Genomic DNA, 18,262 nt, shown 5'->3' on the forward strand with positions numbered 1-18,262 from the left:
CCAATGTTATCCTGTGGATAACCTGTGGACCCAGCCAGAGAAATAGACGTTATGGTAAGAACTTACCATTGATAACGTAATTTCTCTTATGTCCGCAGGTATCCACAGGGGTCCCACCCTGACGCACCTGATTTGAGGATCTTGACAATCATTAAACCTCTTCCCTCTTGTATGTAAGGGTGTGCATGTGTGTTCTTATTGCCTAAATAGGTTTTTACCTGATGCTCCTGCCTAAATCGCTGTGGAAAGAACTGATTTGACTGAGTCAGTGGGCGTGATTATATGGTGAAGCACCGATGCATCCTGGGAGGCCAGAAAGCTCGTGACTGGTGCCATTTCCGCTGTCGCTCCGGCATATCCCAGTGTTATCCTGTGGATACCTGTGGACATAAGAGAAATTACGTTATCAACGGTAAGTTCTTACCATAACGTCTATTTTGCTTCCAGTCCACCTCCCCTTTCGGTTTAACTGCTGGGTCCTCTATGTGGTAGAGGGTCTCCGTTTGCTGTCAGTTCTCACGGTGATCCTCTCTTCAACATCGTTCACAAGTCATCTCCTCATTCAGTGTTCTTCATCATCGTTCACAAATCACAAGTCATCTCTTCATTCAGTGTATTTCAGCATTGTCTACAAATCACAAGTCAGTTCTGCATTCAGTATTCTTCAGCACCATCTACAAGTTACGAACACTTTGTTCTTCAGAACTCACTCGGACGTATCTCCTAGTTGTGGTGTATTACTGAAGTCTCATTAAATCTGAATTAATCTTCTGTGTATCGTTCTCAGTCATTGCCCTCATTGCCTACCCCTCTTCACCTTCAGCCCAACTCTTAAATCCATGAGTAAGAACTATATTCAGCCACCTCGTTTCCTTCCTTTGCCGAATGCTGCTCCCCCAGTCAATTGTCAGATTGTAAACGCTGGTTTACATACAGGACTAAAAGCAACACTTTAAAAAGACATTTCATACACTTTAAATGAAGCCGCTGCGGCCGCTATACTTAAGCCACAACCTACGTACTTATTACACCATTAGCGTCAAGAGTCCCGTACCGTGTACGGACTTTGCGTACAAACGCCGCGCTGACTGTACAAAGTACACGCAGCGCGTATACACCCAAAGATACACCGTGAACCCTTAACAGCTATGCATGCGATAGTAATACACTTTAAACCTTAGCAGGGAAAGGAAAACACGACACCAGATTGTATTTAAACTGCTGGGTTCCGACACCACAACATATTATTACTGAAAGGGGGTTACAATAACAAAGCAATACAATACAAGAGAATAATGGCTACAGTCAATGGTGCATACTTGTTTGGATTTCGCCGCGCTACCCAGTCTGGTCCTCGGTCATCTAGATAGATAACTTTGAGAGTCTTGTGTGACCAGGCCTGCAGCTGGCTCCTTTTATACAATCTTCCAAAACTTAACACAATGGATACTGTAATCTCTTTGTCCATTGGACACAGGGATTGTCATTTACAGTACAGGAGAGGTCATAGGTTGGTTTGAATAGGTGGGCGATGTCTGTTCAAGATGCACTTGTGGGTGGTCTCCTCTGGGTTCCCGCCGCATACCTAATGTACAGTAAATACAGTTTATATCTATATTCTGCTCCTGCACATAACTATTCGCAGGAACGTGCGATCTTCTGCAAACCAACACCGGAATATTACCCTTAAAATACCCTGCAGCTGGATACCAAACACCACCTTATAACCTTGTTCTGTCCCCTCCTATCCTGTAAAGGTGAATCCCTTTGTTCTGATACCATTTAAACTGTTGTAACTTGCTGGTGTGATGCGAGGAGACTATGTGTACATTGTGCACTATTTGGATTAAATATGTAATGTGTTTTGATAGCTTTTCCATGCGTCCACAAACTCTACCGTAAATACTCATACCACGCGCTAATGCGCAGGACCGCGGGAGCGACCATACGCAAAATGTGAATATGCGCACGCACGGCAGAACAAGTACACGCACGGAGGCCATCTGTGTGTAGTTTGTACGTGATGTGTGTACTGCAATATTTTTCGACTTTGACAAGATCCTCAACTCAAGCTGAGCATGACAATCTGTGCCTTGGAAGCAGAGGAGTTTTCGGCTTCCATCAACCTAAAGGACACCTACCTTTACATTCCCATTTGGTGGGGTTATTATTATCTTCAGAGGTTTGCAGTCGGTCCTTGGCATTTCCAATTTAAAATTCTTCCCATTCTGCCTTTCTACGGCCCCTCGGGTGTTGACGAAAGTTATGGCTCACATGATTGCGGTGCTGAGATATCAGGGAGTCAGTATAACTCCCTACTTAGACAACCTGATGCTGAAGGCTCCTTGAGAGTCGACCCTTCGACTACAATTGCAGCTCATGATAGACACTCTTCAGCAATTTGGATGGATAGAGAATTTCCCATGTCCACACTTGTTCCCTCTCAAAGGAAGGTATTTCTAGGCCTACTTTTCGACACAAAATGTCAGAGGTTTTTTCTCCCACAGGACAAGATCCGGGATCTACTAGCCAGGGTCAGATCTCTGTTGTAGTAGCCACTGGTCTCAGTCCTCCGGTGCATGCAGGTCTTGTGCAAGATGGTGGCGGCATTCGAGGCTGTGCCTTACTCCAGGTTTCATGTTCGAGCCCTTCAGTCGCAGATCCTACGTTTTGTCGTGAATGGGACCACATCTGGGCAGACAGATGATTTGCCTGTCAGTTCAGACTCGGCCGTCTCTACTTTGGTTGCTTCAGGCATCCAATCTGTCCAGGGAGTCTCCGTTCAACCTTTAGACCTGGGTGATCGTCACAACGGACGCCAGCCTTACGGGCTGGGAAGCCGTATTTCAATCTCACCATTTTCATGGTCTCTGGAATAATTAGGAGTATTAGCTTCAAATCAACATTCTGGAATTGAGAGTGATACGATATGCACCACTGCAGATACAGACCCTCGTTCAAGGACATCCAGTGCGCATTCAGTCGAGCAACGCAACAGCAGTAGCCTATATCAACAAGCAAGGCAGAACTTGCAGCTGGGAAGCCATGAGAGAAGTATCCCATATTCTTACTTGGGCGGAAAACTGGATTCCATCCATCTCCATGGTACACATTCCGGAAGTGGAGAACTGGGAAGCAAATTTCCTCAGTCGCCACATGGTTCATCCGTGAGATTGGTAACTTCACCAGAAAGTATTTCTGTCCCTAGTGTCTCTTTGGGGCACACCAGACATAGATCTCATGGCGTCTCGATTGATTGAGAAACTTCCGCGATATAGATCCTGATCCCAGGATCTTCAGGCGGTTCTGATAGATGCCATGACGGCTCCATGGACATTTCATCTTGGATAAGTGTTTCCAGCTCTTCCTCTCATTCCACATCTGCTTCAACGCATTCGACGAGCAGGTCTACCAGTCATTCTCATAGCACCCGATTGGCCTCGGTGACAGTGGTACACTCTTTGCAGCACGGTGACCGTGGACACGTACAGTCTGCCGCTGCGTCCAGACCTTCTCCTTCAATGACTTTGTCACCACACTGTTTACCTTGTCTGGCTTTGACGGCATGGTTCTTGAATTCCGCATATTAAAGACTAAGGGCCTATCTCTGGCTTTGGTGAAGACTATGCTTCAGGCTAGGAAACCTGTAACTTCTAGGATCTATCACAAGGTTTGGTGTATTTATATAGCCTGGTGTGAAAAACGAGGGGTTACAGCCAGTGTTTTTTTGCTTGCCACGTCTTGTCTTTCCTTCAGGATGGGCTGACTAAGGGTCTTTGACTGTCTTCCCTAAAGTCAGGTTTCCACTTTTCTGTACTGTTTCAGAAGAAATTGGCTGTCCTCCCAGAGGTTCAGACTTTTCTACAAGATATCCTGAGAATTCAGCCTCCATACGTTCCTCCTGTCCCTCCTTGGGATCTGAATTTGGTTCTTATGGCTCCTCAGCACCCTCCTTTTGAGCCTTTGATTTCTGTCGCATTACGGTTCCTTACTCTTAAGATGGTGTTTTTGTTGGCTATTGCGTTCGCTCGATGTGTGTCAGAGTTGGCAGCGCTGTCATGTAAGCCACCCTTTCTCACGATGTCTTGCGTATGAAGCCTTCCTTTCTTTCGAAGGTTGTCTCTGTTTGTACTTCCTGCGTTTAGCCTAGATTCTTTATCCACTGAGGATAGTCAGTTGGCTTTATTGAATGTTGTCAGAGCTTTACACATTTACGTAACTCGTTTGGAGTCTGTTTGCCATATGGATTCTTTATTTGTTTTCATCGATGCGCCGAAGCGGGGTTGGCCCGCCTCTAAGAACACTATAGCTCATTGGATTACTTTGGCTACCCGTCAGATCTACATGTCTTCTGATCCTCTGAAGGCCCATTCGACAAAGGCTGTTGGGGCCTCCTGCGCGGTTAACAGGGGTGCCTCTGTCGAGCAGCAGTGTAGAATGGAAACCGGGTCGTCTGTGCATACCTCTGCGTCTGATATTACTAGCGGCTTTGCAGCCTGGTTACCCCCTCTTAGCTTGCTCTTTGGATATCCCAGCCATAAGTGCGCAGCATCCCCAAGATTGGTGATAGAGAAATTTTAATTTTTTTTACTTAACGTAAAATCTCTTTCTCAGAGTCCATGTGGGGGAAGCTGTGATCCCTTCCCGTTTTTGACTGGATTATTGGTTCCTGGTTCTGTTTTCTCTTACGTCCTAGAGGATGCTGGGGACTCCAAAAGGACCATGGGGTATAGAAGGGATCCGCAGGAGCTTGGGCACACTAAAAGACTTTGGGTGTGAACTGGCTACTCCCACTATGCCCCTCCCCCAGACCTCAGTTAAACTTTGTGCCCAGGAATGAATGGACACACACTAGGGGAGCTCTACTGAGTTTCTCTAGAAAGATTTTTGTTAGGTTTTTTATTTTCAGGGAGACCTGCTGGCTACAGGCTCCCTGCATCGTGGGACTGAGGGAAGAGAAGTCAGACCTACTTCTTCTTAGTTAAAGGCTCTGCTTTTTAGGCTACTGGACACCATTAGCTCCAGAGGGTTCGATCACTTGGTGCGCCTAGCTGCTTGTTCCCGGAGCCGCGCCGTCACCCCCCTCACAGAAGCCAGAAGAAAGAAGCCGGGTGAGTATTAGAAGAACCGAAGACATCAGACGGCAGAAGACTTCAGTAACGGTACAGTGGTAGCTCTGCGCTCCATGCTCCCACACACACTTAACCAACGGTACTCACAGGGTGCAGGGCGCTGGGGGGGAGCGCCCTGGGCAGCAGTTACTGGGGTCAGGGGACTGGCAGAAGCGATTATACGGTGTCCGGGCACCATATAGATTACCCCCGCCAGTATAATAAATTTGAAATTGAGCGGGCTACAGCGCGCCGGGAAGGGGCGGGGCTTAGACGCACATTGCTCACCAGCGCCATTTTCTCTCTCTCTCTCTACAGTACTGCAGAGACGCTGGCCCAGACCTCCAAGCTCCCTCAAGTAACAAGGGGGCAAAAATGGGGGGGCACATCAAATTTGGTGCTTTTATCATATTGTAGACCGCGCTGGACACACATATATTTTTTAGTATATGGGCGCTGGGGTGTGAGCTGGCATACTCCCTCTGTGTTTCTCTCTACAGGCTTCCCTGTGGGTCTGTCCCCTTGTTTTTGGCCAGTGTGGGTGTGTCGGTACTAATTGTCGACATGTCTGAGGCTGAGTGTTCCTCCCCGGAGGAAGTTACTGGGGGCGCAGAAAGGGATTTGGGCATGACTCTGTCGGCACAGCCGACTGCTGATTGGGTGACTATGCTGAGTACACTGAATGCAAATATGGCTTTATTGTCTAAGAGACTGGATAAATCTGATTCACAGATACAAGCATGGAGGAATTCCATGGAGGAGCCTTTGTCTCAGGTACAGACCACCTCAGGGTCACAAAAGCGTTCTTTTACCCAGATGGCATATACAGGTACTGACACGGACTCTGATTCCGATGTCGATTTCAATGAGGCTTCTTTACATCCAAGGGTTGTTAGGAGTATACAGTACATGAGTGTAGCCATCAAAGTTGTTTTACATATATCTGAGGAACCTGCTGTTCCTGACACAAGGGTTTGTTTATTTAAAGGGAAAAGGCCTGAGGTAAAATTTCCCCCCTCTCATGAAATGAATGCGCTTTGTGAAAAGGCTTGGGCGTCGCCTGACAAAAGGTGGCAGATTCCCAAGAGAATTTTGATGGCATATCCTTTCCCCTCTGACGACAGGGAAAAATGGGAATCATCTCCCAATGTGGACAAGGCTCTATCCCGATTGTCCAAGAAGGTGGCGCTTCCGTCTCTGGACACTGCTGCTCTCAAGGACCCAGCGGATCGCAAGCTGGAGATGACATTGAAGTCCATTTTCGTTAATACTGGTGCATTGCTCAGACCTGCTGTGGCGTCGGTATGGGTGAGTAGTGCTATTGCTAAGTGGGCTGATAATTTGGCTTCTAATATGGATACCCTTGATAAGGATAACATTCTTTTGACTCTTGATTATATCAAGTACGCTGCAGATTACCTAAAGGATGCTGCGAGGGATGTTGGCCTCTTGGGATCAAGAGCCAATGCCATGGCGGTCTCGGCCAGGAGGGTGCTGTGGATTCATCAATGGAATGCTGATGCCGACTCCAAGAAGAATATGGAAGCTCTCCCTTTTAAAGGTAGTGTCTTGTTTGGTGACGGCCTTGCTGACCTGGTGTCTACCGCCACTGCGGGTAAGTCATCTTTTCTTCCTTATGTTCCCACACAACAGAAAAAGGCACCCCATCAGCAGATGCAGTCCTTTCGGCCTAATAAATACAAAAGAGGAAAGGGCTTGTCATTCCTCGCCTCAAAGGGTAGAGGAAGGGGAAAGAAGTCGCCTGCAGTGTCAGGCACCCAGGACCAAAAGTCCTCCCCCGCCTCTACCAAGTCCACCGCATGACGCTGGGGCTCCCCTGCGGGAGTCCGTACCGGTGAGGGGCCGTCTCCGATTCTTCAGTCAGGTCTGGTTTCAATCGGCCCTGGATCCTTGGGTCTTAGACATAGTGTCCCAATGGTACAAACTGGAGTTTCAGGAGATCCCCCCTGCCCCCCCGCCGCTTTTTCGTGTCGGCCTTGACAGTTTCTCTTCCCGAAAGAGAAGTGGTAAAGGCTGCGATACAAAAGTTGTGTCAACAGAGGGTCGTTGTGGGGGGGAAGGGTTCTATTCGAGCCTCTTTGACGTGCTGAAGCCGGACGGTTTGGTCAGACCGATTCTGAACCTAAAATCCCTCAATCCATACTTGAAAATTTTTAAGTTCAAGATGGAGTCTCTTCGAGCTGTGATCTCCAGCCTCGAAGGGGGAGATTTTATGGCGTCAGTCGACATAAAGGATGCTTACTTGCACGTCCCGATATACCCTCCTCATCAAGCCTTCTTGAGGTTTGCGGTACAGGATTGTCATTACCAATTTCAGGCGTTGCCGTTTGGGCTTTCCACGGCCCCGGGGGTTTTCACCAAGGTAATGACGGAAATGATGGTTCTCCTTCGCAAGCAAGGGGTCACAATTATCCCGTACTTGGACGATCTCCTGATAAAGGCGAGTTAAGAAATGTGGATCTCTCCCTGTCTGTTCTGCGACATCATGGTTGGATTCTAAATTTGCCAAAGTTTCAGTTGATCCCGGCCACTCGGCTGCCCTTCCTGGGCATGATCCTAGACACGAAGCTACAGAGAGTGTTTCTTCCGAAGGACAAAGCTCTGGAAATCCATACCATGGTCAGGGAGCTTCTGAGGACAAGTGTGTCTATTCATCAATGCACTCGGGTACTAGGGAAGATGGTTGCGGCTTACGAAGCCATTACGTTTGGCAGGTTTCATGCCCAGGTGTTTCAGTGGGATCTGCTGAACAAATGGTCCGGGTCTCACCTGCACATGCACCGGAAAATAAGTCTATCTTCCAGGGCCAGGATTTCTCTCCTGTGGTGGCTGCAAGGCTCTCACCTTCTAGAGCAGGGATGGCCAAACCAGTCCTCGAGATCTACCAACAGTACATATTTTCCAGACCACCTAGCTGGTGCACAGGTGTAGTCATTACTAATTAAGATGTGCTGCATTCATTCCTAACTGACAATTCTACAGATCTCCAGGAGGCCTGGAAAACATGAACTGTTGGTAGATCTCGAGGACCGGTTTGGCCAGCCCTGTTCTAGAGGGACTCCAATTCGGAATCCAGGTCTGGGTCCTACTGACAACAGATGCAAGTCTCCGAGGCTGGGGCGCAGTCACGCAAGGAAGAAATTTCCAGGGAAAATGGTCAAGCCAGGAATCTTGTCTCCACATAAATGTTCTCGAGTTAAGAGCCATTTACAACGGCCTGCTGCAAGCGAAGAACCTTCTTCAGTGTCTCCCTGTCCAGATCCAGTCGGACAACATAACAGCGGTGGCGTACGTAAACCACCAAGGCGGAACAAGGAGCAGGGCGGCAATGGCGGAGGCCACAAGAATCCTTCGCTGGGCGGAACAGCACGTGAGCGCTCTGTCAGCAGTCTTCCTCCCGGGCGTGGACAACTGGGAAGCAGACTTCCTCAGCAGACACGATCTCCATCCGGGAGAGTGGGCTCTTCATCAAGAGGTATTTGCAGAAGTGATAAGGCATTGGGGAATTCCTCTGATAGATATGATGGCGTCTCGGCTCAACAAGAAGCTTCCGAGGTATTGTTCCAGGTCAAGGGACCCCCAAGCCAGTGCAGTGGACGCCCTGGTAACTCCGTGGGTGTTTCAGTCGGTGTATGTGTTCATTCCGCTTCCTCTCATTCCAAAGGTGCTGAGGATCGTACGACGAACAAGGGTTCAGGTAATACTCGTCGTTCCAGATTGGCCATATAGGGCCTGGTATCCGGATCTTCAGGAACTACTTGTAGAAGATCCTTGGCCGCTTCCTCTAATAGAGGTCCTGTTACTGCAGGGGCCCTGCGTGTTTCCGAACTTACCGCGGCTGCATTTGACAGCGTGGAAGTTGAGCGCCAAATCTTAGCTCGGAAAGGTATTCCCGGGGAGGTCTTCCCCACTCTCCTTAAAGCTAGGAAGGAGGTTACGGCAAAGCAGCTCCTGCGGAGGAGTTTCACTTGGGTCGTTTCCTCCATTTTTTGCAGGCAGTCGTGGATGCTGGCCTGAAATTGGGTTCCATCAAGGTGCAGATTTCGGCTTTATCTATTTTCTTTCAAAAAGAATTGCCCGTCTTTCCTAAGGTTCAGACTTTCATGAAGGGAGTGCTGCATATCCATCCTCCATTTGTGCCACCCGTGGCGCCGTGGGATCTTGAAGTGGTGTTGCAGTTTCTTATGTCTCACTGGTTTGAACCTTTGAGTTAAAGTTTCTCACTTGGAAAGTGGTCATGCTTTTGGCTCTGGCGTCTGCCAGACGAGTGTCCGAGTTGGCGGCTTTGTCTCACAAGAGCCCATATTTGATCTTTCATTTGTATAGAGCGGAATTGAGGACTCGTCAACAATTTCTGCCGAAGGTGGTTTCTTCGTTTCACATAAACCAACCTATTGTGGTACCTGTGGCGGTCCCAAAATCTCTTGACGTTGTAAGAGCTTTGAAAATTTGTCTCCAGAACGGCTCTTACTAGGAAGACAGAGGCTCTGTTTGTCCTGTATGCTTCCAACAAGATTGGAAATCCTGCTTCTAAGGAAACTATTGCACGCTGGATTTGTAATACGATTCTGCAAGCTCATTCTTCGGCTGGGCTCCCGTTGCCGAAGTCAGTAAAGGCCCATTCTACCAGGAAGGTGGGCTCATCTTGGGCTGCTGCCCGGGGGGTCTCGGCACTTCAACTTTGTCGAGCTACTACGTGGTCAGGTTCAAACACTTATGCTAAGTTCTACAAGTTTGATACCCTGGCTGATGAGGACCTTATGTTTGCTCAATCGGTGCTGCAAAGTCGTCCGCACTCTCCCGCCCGGTCTGGAGCTTTGGTATAGACCACATGGTCCTTTTGGAGTCCCCAGCATCCTCTAGGACGTATGAGAAAATAGGATTTTAATACCTACCGGTAAATCCTTTTCTCCTAGTCCGTAGAGGATGCTGGGCGCCCATCCCAGTGCGGACTGTTCCTTGCAGTTGTATTGATACTGGTTATTTTTGGTTACACGTGGGTTGTGTATCAGTTATATTCAGCTTGTTGCTGTTGTTAGTTCATACTGTTATCTGGTTTCCTGTTACTCCGGTTGTACGGTATGTTTGTGGTGTGGGTTGGTATGTTTCTTGCCCTTGGTTTAACAAAAATCCTTTCCTCGAAATGTCCGTCTCTCCTGGGCACAGTTCCTATAACTGAGGTCTGGGGGAGGGGCATAGAGGGAGGAGCCAGTTCACACCCAGTCAAAGTCTTTTTAGTGTGCCCAAGCTCCTGCGTATCCCGTTTATACCCCATGGTCCTTTTGAAGTCCCCAGCATCCTCTACGGACTAGGAGAAAAGTATTTACCGGTAGGTATTAAACTCCTATTTTTTTCTCTCTCTGCTTTGTTAAACTTTAACTGAGGGTTTGTCCCGAAGTAATCCAATGAGCTATAGTGTTCTTTGAGACTGGCCAACCCCGCTTCGGCGCGTCCATGAGAACAAATAAAGAATCCATATGGCAAACAGACTTCAAACGAGTTAAGTAAATGTGTAAAGAGGGTTGATGGGAGAGGTTAGAGGGGGAGGAGTTATTCTTGTCATATCTTTGTGCCAAACTCCATACTCACTCTAACCCAGCAGTAAGTACGCAGCGTCCCCGAGATGCACTCAGAGAAAGAGATTTTACGGTAAGTCTAAAAACAAAAGTTTTTTTTTTTTTTCAGCCATGGTGGACACTGGGTGCCAACCCTCATGCTCCTTCCTGATGACATTTAGATTTCGTTCTAACACTACTGTACGTGTCATGGTTTTGTGTGCCTGGCCGTCTGTTTGTGGGTTCTGGTTGATTCTCCTCTTCTTTCTTGTTCTTCGGCTTGTTGACAAGCCTGGGGCATCCGGGGTATAAGGGAGGAGGAGCCTCGGCTGCACTCAAAGAACTTGACTTCTTGGTGTTTGGAGTTTCCTGCTCACCATAGCCAAAGTGCCAGTGTCCACCATGGCCTCAGACAAAAGGATTTTACAGGTTTTTGCTTTTCAAAACTTTATGATCCTTATGTTTACTCAATGAGTTCAAACCATAAAACATGCTCCTTATTTTGTTCCCAGTGCTTAAACATGTGCTTCCAAACATGTAGCATGTAGCTAAGAGCTTTTTGGAGGTTGTTTTATTTAATTCATATTATTTCCATTCTCCCAGGGCCTGAAATTTCTATCCAAACTCATAGGTGACAAACAAATCGCTGTGCAGCATAAAGCAGTCTACAAAGATGGCACGTTTGTTGTACATGCTGTACATGGTGACCTTGATATTGGAGAGGAAGTGGCGCAAAAGGGTTTTGCAGAGAGATGTAAACTTTCCAGTCCTCCAAATGGCCCACGGGAAACAATGGAAGCTTCGGCAAACAATGGAAAATCACACTTTCTCTGGGCAAATCGAAACATAGAAAGACCTCCTATGCGTGAGCCAAAATCTATACCTATGTTCAACCGATTAAACAATGACCTCAAAGTATCTGACTCGATGAAGGGAGATGGAAACACCAATTTTCAAGTTCGAAGGTAATGCCAAATATCTATACTTGAGTTATGTGCCAACAGCGTGCAAAATAGCTTTTATTTTTTCTATTTTTATTTCTATTGGTGCTTTTGGCATAGATTGTGTTCTACTGATACGAATGGTGTTAAAAGGGATCAGAGATTGTTGTTGGATGAGATTAAGCAATTGAAGGATGAGAACAAGCAATTGAAGGATGAGAACAAGCAATTGAAGGATGAGAACAAGCAATTGAAGGATGAAAAAGAAATCATGTTGCAAAAATCAAGGGCTCTAGAGCTACGTATTCAAAAGATGCAAAATGATATTCAGGTACATCTATATTGTAATTTGATGTGTTTAATTCACGTAAATGCATTTGTTTTACCTATAGTGTCTCTTTTTATCGCCTTCACCTTACAATTCATTTTATTTCAAAAGTATGATTTCTCAGGGCTCATTTACAGTGGGATAACTTTAACTGCTTTAGGGTATTTGGATTGCTCTGCAAGCAGTGTTGGGATGTGTTTACTGAGGCAGTTGCTTGTATAGCATAGTGTCGGCTATATAATTAATCTCTACTAGAACTATGCATTTTGCCCATTCATACCTTAGAACACACTAAAGACTGCTGCTCAGGATCCCTTTTTTGGAAGTGTGTGCTACTGTAAATAGGAAATGGTGATGGCAATGGTAATCATGAAACTTCTAGGTACTGTAACCTGGAGATGGTGGATGGGTGGAATTGACCTTGGAGTAGATCCAAATCCCTTTTAAAGGGCAAAAAAAAATTCTGATTAAAAGATATCTGCTTTGCTGAGATTGTTACCCAACACCTAACTCTGTGTTCTGTTACTGCAAGCACATTCTCTGTAGATTATTATCTGTAATTTGTTTAGAGTTTTTAGAAGAAGTAAATGGTTTCATGGGAGCCTCTATTGCTATTCCCCATTTATCATCTCAGCAATTCGTTGTCATGCCTTCACGTATTTCACGGTCCCCCCCCCCCCCACAACCCCCCCCCCCTGTGCCCTATGTTTGTTTTTGTTTTGCTTTTTTCACTTTGATAAACCATTAGTACAGTACATGCAAACCTGGGTTTGGACCTGGGGTGTGATATCATTCTGTGATTGCTACTGATCATAATGTTCTGCTTCTAGCATCTTGTACCTGAAAGATCATCTTAATTCTTTCTACAGTGTGTCTTAGCAGATGACTTTAGCTATATACCCACCCCTCTATGTAAATTGAGCACTGGTGGTAAAGTGCCCCAATAGTACAGCTATGCTGTGTTCCATGGGTATGGAACATGTTAAATGACAAAATATATTGAGTACTATATTTGTGAAGTGGCAGACGCTTCTCAGTGGGTTTGAGGTGAAAATTTAAAGCGACACTGACATTGAGTGTAAAGCACGTTGGGATTTACATTTAACGTCAGTGCTGCTTTAACTAGTATCCGTTTATGACTACACAGCTGGCCATACACCTAAAGATTGATTGTCCAATCTGGCTGGTTGGAATGAAAATCTGGTAATGTATGGGAGCAAATGATAATTGACCATTTGTTCCCAGACACAGAAAAGCAGCAGAAATGGCCATTCAGACAAATTGGTTAAATCAGTTTGATTTAACCAATTTGACTGACTGTTTTTGTCAGTTTTCTGGCATTTAGGAGCAAATGGTCAATGGTCATTTGCTCTAATACATTACCAGGTTTTCATTCTAAGCAGCCAGATTAGACAATAAATCTTTAGGTGTATGACGAGCTTAATAACTCTGGTTGCCTCCATCTTGAAATGCTTTGCACTTTCTACACTAACGTTATATTATGTTTGTCTTTGATGCCACACAGGCACTCTCTCACAGATAAGGGAATGTTGTTTTTTTAGAACGTCACCAATTCAATTATCACTTCTAGTTTAGAACTCTTGTCTCTTTTCTCTAACGTCCTAGTGGATGCTGGGGACTCCGTAAGGACCATGGGGAATAGACGGGCTCCGCAGGAGACTGGGCACTCTAAAGAAAGATTTAGTACTATCTGGTGTGCACTGGCTCCTCCCTCTATGCCCCTCCTCCAGACCTCAGTTAAAATCTGTGCCCGGCCAGAGCTGGGTGCTCCTAGTGGGCTCTCCTGAGCTTGCTAGAAAAGAAAGTATTTTGTCAGGTTTTTTATTTTCAGAGAGCTTCTGCTGGCAACAGACTCTCTGCTACGTGGGACTGAGGGGAGAGAAGCAAACCTACAGTACTCACTGCAGCTAAGTTGCGCTTCTTAGGCTACTGGACACCATTAGCTCCAGAGGGATCGAACACAGGTACCTAACCTTGATCGTCCGTTCCCGGAGCCGCGCCGCCGTCCCCCTCGCAGAGCCAGAAGTACAGAAGCAGCAGAAGCATGAAGACATCGAAATCGGCGGCAGAAGACTCCTGTCTTCACTTAAAGTAGCGCACAGCACTGCAGCTGTGCACCATTGCTCCCACAGCACACCCGCACACTCCGGTCACTGTAGGGTGCAGGGCGCAGGGGGGGGCGCCCTGGGCAGCAATTAAGATACCTTTTGGCAAAATTATACATATATACAGTCAGGCACTGTATATATGTACGAGCCCCCGCCATTATTTTTACACAGAAAGGGGACAGAAGCCCGCCACTGAGGGGGCGGGGCCTTCTTCCTCAGCACTCACCAGCGCCATTTTCTCTCCACAGATCCGCTGAGAGAAGCTCCCCAGGCTCTCCCCTGCAATAGAAGAGGGTAAAAAGAGAGGGGGGCATATAAATTTGGTGCAAAAACAATATATACAGCAGCTACTGGGTTAACACTAAGTTACTGTGTGATTCCTGGGTCATATAGCGCTGGGGTGTGTGCTGGCATACTCTCTCTCTGTCTCTCCAAAGGGCCTTGTGGGGGAACTGTCTTCAAATAGAGCATCCCCTGTGTGTGTGGTGTGTCGGTACGTGTGTGTCGACATGTCTGAGGTAAAAGGCTTCCCTAAGGAGGAGATAGGGCAAATATGTGTGTGAGAGGGTGTCTCCGTCGACAACGCCGACACCTGTTTGGATATGTGTAAGTGCTGAGGTGAATTTATTGCACAAAAGATTAGAGAACAGACAGGAAATCTACCCATGTCTGTCCCTATGTCACAGAGACCTTCAGAGTCTCTCAATGCTCACTATCCAAAATAATAAACACTGATATCGACACGGAGTTTGACTCCAGTGTCGACTACGATAATGCAAAGTTACAGCCAAAATGGCTGAAAGGTATTCAATATATGATTATTGTAATAAAAGATGATTTGCATATCACTGATGACTCATCTGTCCCTGACACGAGGGTACACATGTTAAAGGGAAGAAAGCTGAGGTAAATTTCCCCCCTCTCATGAGGAAAAAGAGCGGGAATCTCCAGACAAGAGACTGCAGCTACCCACAAAAAAATTCTCAGGCAGTATCCTTTCCCCACTAGGGCCAGGATGTGATGGGAATCTTCCCCTAGGGTGTCACGTTTGCACAGAAGGTAGCACTAGCTATTCTCAGGAATCCTGCAGATAGCGTGCACATTCTAGTACGCTACTCAGACCGGCGATTGTGTCGCCATGGGTTTATAGCGCGGTGGCAGCGTGGACAGGTACCTTATCAGCAGAGATTGAGACCCTAGTATGCATATAGATATATATATTGGGAATTAAGTAAATACAGTTTGACAATTTTCTGCAATGAGCATTTATTTACTATACATGTAGGGATCTCTATTGTAGTGTTAGTCCTCAGTTCTCGAAAGCATTACTGCTTAGACAGGTAAAATGCATGAGCATATACAATTGAATCACAGCTAGATACCACAGAGTACATTTTCTCATACGTCCTAGAGCAGGGCTGGCCAAACCGGTCCTCGAGATCTACTAACAGTTCACATTTTCCAGACCACCTAGCTGGAGCACAGGTGTAGTCATTACTAATTAAAATGTGCTGCATTCATTCCTAACTGACAATTCTACAGATCTCCAGGAGGCCTGGAAAACATGAACTGTTGGTAGATCTCGAGGACCGGTTTGGCCAGCCCTGTCCTAGAGGATGCTGGGGATGCTTCAAGAACCATGGGGTATAGACGGGATCCGCAGGAGACATGGGCACTTTAAGACTTTAAAAGGGGTGTGAACTGGCTCCTCCCTCTATGCCCCTCCTCCAGACTCCAGTTAGATTCTGTGCTCAGTGAGACTGGATGCACACTGAGAGGCTCTCCAGAGTTTTTTAGAAAAATACTTTGTTAGGTTTATTGTTTTCAGGGAGACCTGCTGGCAACAGGCTCCCTGCATCGTGGGACTGAGGGGAGAGAAGCAGACCTACTTCTGTGAGTTTCAAGGCTCTGCTTCTTAGGCTACTGGACACCATTAGCTCCAGAGGGTCTGATCGCTAGGTATGCCTAGATGCTTGTTCCCGGAGCCGCACCGTCACCCCCTTTGCAGAGCCAGAAGTCAGAAGCCGCGTGAGTAGAAGAAGATCAGAAGACTTCAGTGACGGCAAAAGACAGCTTTTGAGGTACCGCGCTGCGCGCCATGCTCCCACATACAAAACGGCACTGCAGGAAGCAGGGGGGGGTGCGGGGGGGCGCCCTGGGCAGCATAAAACCTCATTTGCTACTGGTACAAGTGTATAAGTGCACTAAATACAGACCCCCGCCAGTATAAATATATAAAATTGAGCGGGACTGAAGCGCGCCATTAAGGGGGTGTGGCTTAGCCCTCACAGCTCTGACCAGTGCCATTTTCTCTTCACAACAGTAGAGACGCTGAGCCTGGCCTCCCACACTACTGTACAAGTAACAGGGTGCAAAACGGGGGGGGCGCACAAGAGATTTGGTGCTATTTTCTTAACTATAGAAGCGCTAACAGGTCTGGGCTGTATTTTACGCGCTTCAGTACCGGGATAGGCGCTGGGTTGTGAGCTGGCAGAACTCCCTCTGTGTTTCTCTAACAGGCTTTGCTGTGGGTCTGTCCCCTATAGCCCAGTATGGTTGTGGGTGTCGGTACGCGTGTGTCGACATGTCTGAGGCTGAGTGCTCTTCCCAGGAGGAGGCTGGAGTGGGGACAGAAAAGATTGTGGGAGTGACTGTGTCAGCACCGCCGACGACTGATTGGGTAAATATGTGTTTTGAATGCAAATGTGGCTCGATTGACTAAGAGATTAGATAAATCTGAGTCTAGTAACCAGACATGGAGAAGATCCATGGAGAATGCATTCTCACAAACTCAGTCCCCTTTGGGGTCACAGAAACGTGCATTTACCCAGATAGCAGATACAGATACCGACACGGACTCTGATTCCAGTGTCGACTATAGTGATGCCAGATTAAATCCTAAACTGGCTAAGAGCATTCGGTACATGATTGTGGCGATAAAAGACGTATTACATATCACGGAGGACCCTGCTGTTCCTGATACAAGGGTCTGTATGTTTAAAGGAAAGAAACCTGAGGTAACGTTTCCTCCCTCTCATGAACTGAACGCTCTTTTTGAAAAGGCTTGGGAATATCCTGACAAGAAGGTGCAGGTTCCCAAAAGAATTCCGGTGGCATATCCGTTCCCCTCTGGGGACAGGGAAAAGTGGGAGTCAACCCCCACGGTGGACAAAGCTCTCTCACGTCTGTCCAAAAAGGTAGCGCTTCCGTCTCCTGACACGGCAGCCCTAAAGGATCCTGCGGATCGTAAGTAGGAAAATACACTAAAATCCATTTGTCACTACAGGTTCGCTACTCAGGCCTGCCGTTGCTTCGGCATGGGTGAGTAGCGGAAAAGTGGGCAGATAACTTGTCATCTGAAATAGATACCCTGGACAGGGATATCGTGCTTTTGACTCTGGGTCATATCAGGGATGCTGCAGCATATTTAAAAGAAGCTCCGAGGGATATTGGCCTTTTGGGCTCAAGGGCCAATGCCATGGCAGTCTCGGCTAGGAGGGCATTGTGGATTCATCAATGGAATGCTGATGCTGACTTTAAGAAGACTATGGAGTCTCTACCGTTTAACGGTAGTGTCTTGTTTGGTGACGGCCTCACTGACCTGGTATGTACGGCTACCCGCGAGTAAGTCATCATTTTTACCTTATGTTGCTGCACAACAAAAGAAAACGCCCCACTATCAGATGCAGTCCTTTCGGCCCTATAAATACAAAAAAGGACGAGGGTCCTCTTTCCTTGCTACGAGAGGAAGGGGAAAAAGGTCACAGGCTGTGGCAAGTTCCCAAGAACAGAAGTTCTCTCCGGCTTCTACCAAATCCACTGCATGACGCTGGAGCTCCTCTGAGGGAGTCCGCACCGGTTGGGGCACGTCTCAAACTCTTCAGTCAGGTCTGGGATCACTCGGCCCTGGATCCTTGGATATTAGAAATAGTAACCCAAGGGTACAAATTAGAGTTTCAAGAAGTTCCACCTCACCGATTTTTCAAATCGGCCTTGCCAGCTTCTCTTCCAGAAAGGGAGGTGGTAGCATGTGCTGCAATACTAAAGTTGTGTCAAAATCAAGTCGTTGTCACGGTACCCCCCTCACAACAGGGGGAAGGCTTTTATTCGAGCCTGTTCGTGTCCCGAAGCCGGATGGCTCAGTCAGACCGATTCTGAACCTAAAATCTCTCAATTT

General features: G+C 47.1%; 1 protein-coding gene across 7 annotated transcripts in view; it reads left to right on the forward strand.

Moving 5' to 3' along the window:
• Positions 1–18,262, forward strand: part of STK31 (serine/threonine kinase 31) — a 783,847-nt gene that overhangs the window by 470,531 nt on the left and 295,054 nt on the right. For 5 of the 7 annotated variants that reach the window (XM_063921681.1, XM_063921683.1, XM_063921684.1 and 2 more), the window contains 2 exons: positions 11,291–11,652; positions 11,704–11,959. The exons of 1 other annotated variant lie outside the window; for it this stretch is intronic. In XM_063921681.1, the coding sequence (XP_063777751.1) occupies positions 11,291–11,652; positions 11,704–11,959 (618 nt within the window). The remainder of the gene's footprint in view (positions 1–11,290; positions 11,653–11,703; positions 11,960–18,262) is intronic. One more of the 7 variants, XM_063921682.1, reaches the window with a different exon arrangement.

The sequence above is a fragment of the Pseudophryne corroboree genome, chromosome 5, assembly GCF_028390025.1.
Source record: "Pseudophryne corroboree isolate aPseCor3 chromosome 5, aPseCor3.hap2, whole genome shotgun sequence".
Lineage (NCBI taxonomy): Eukaryota > Metazoa > Chordata > Amphibia > Anura > Myobatrachidae > Pseudophryne > Pseudophryne corroboree.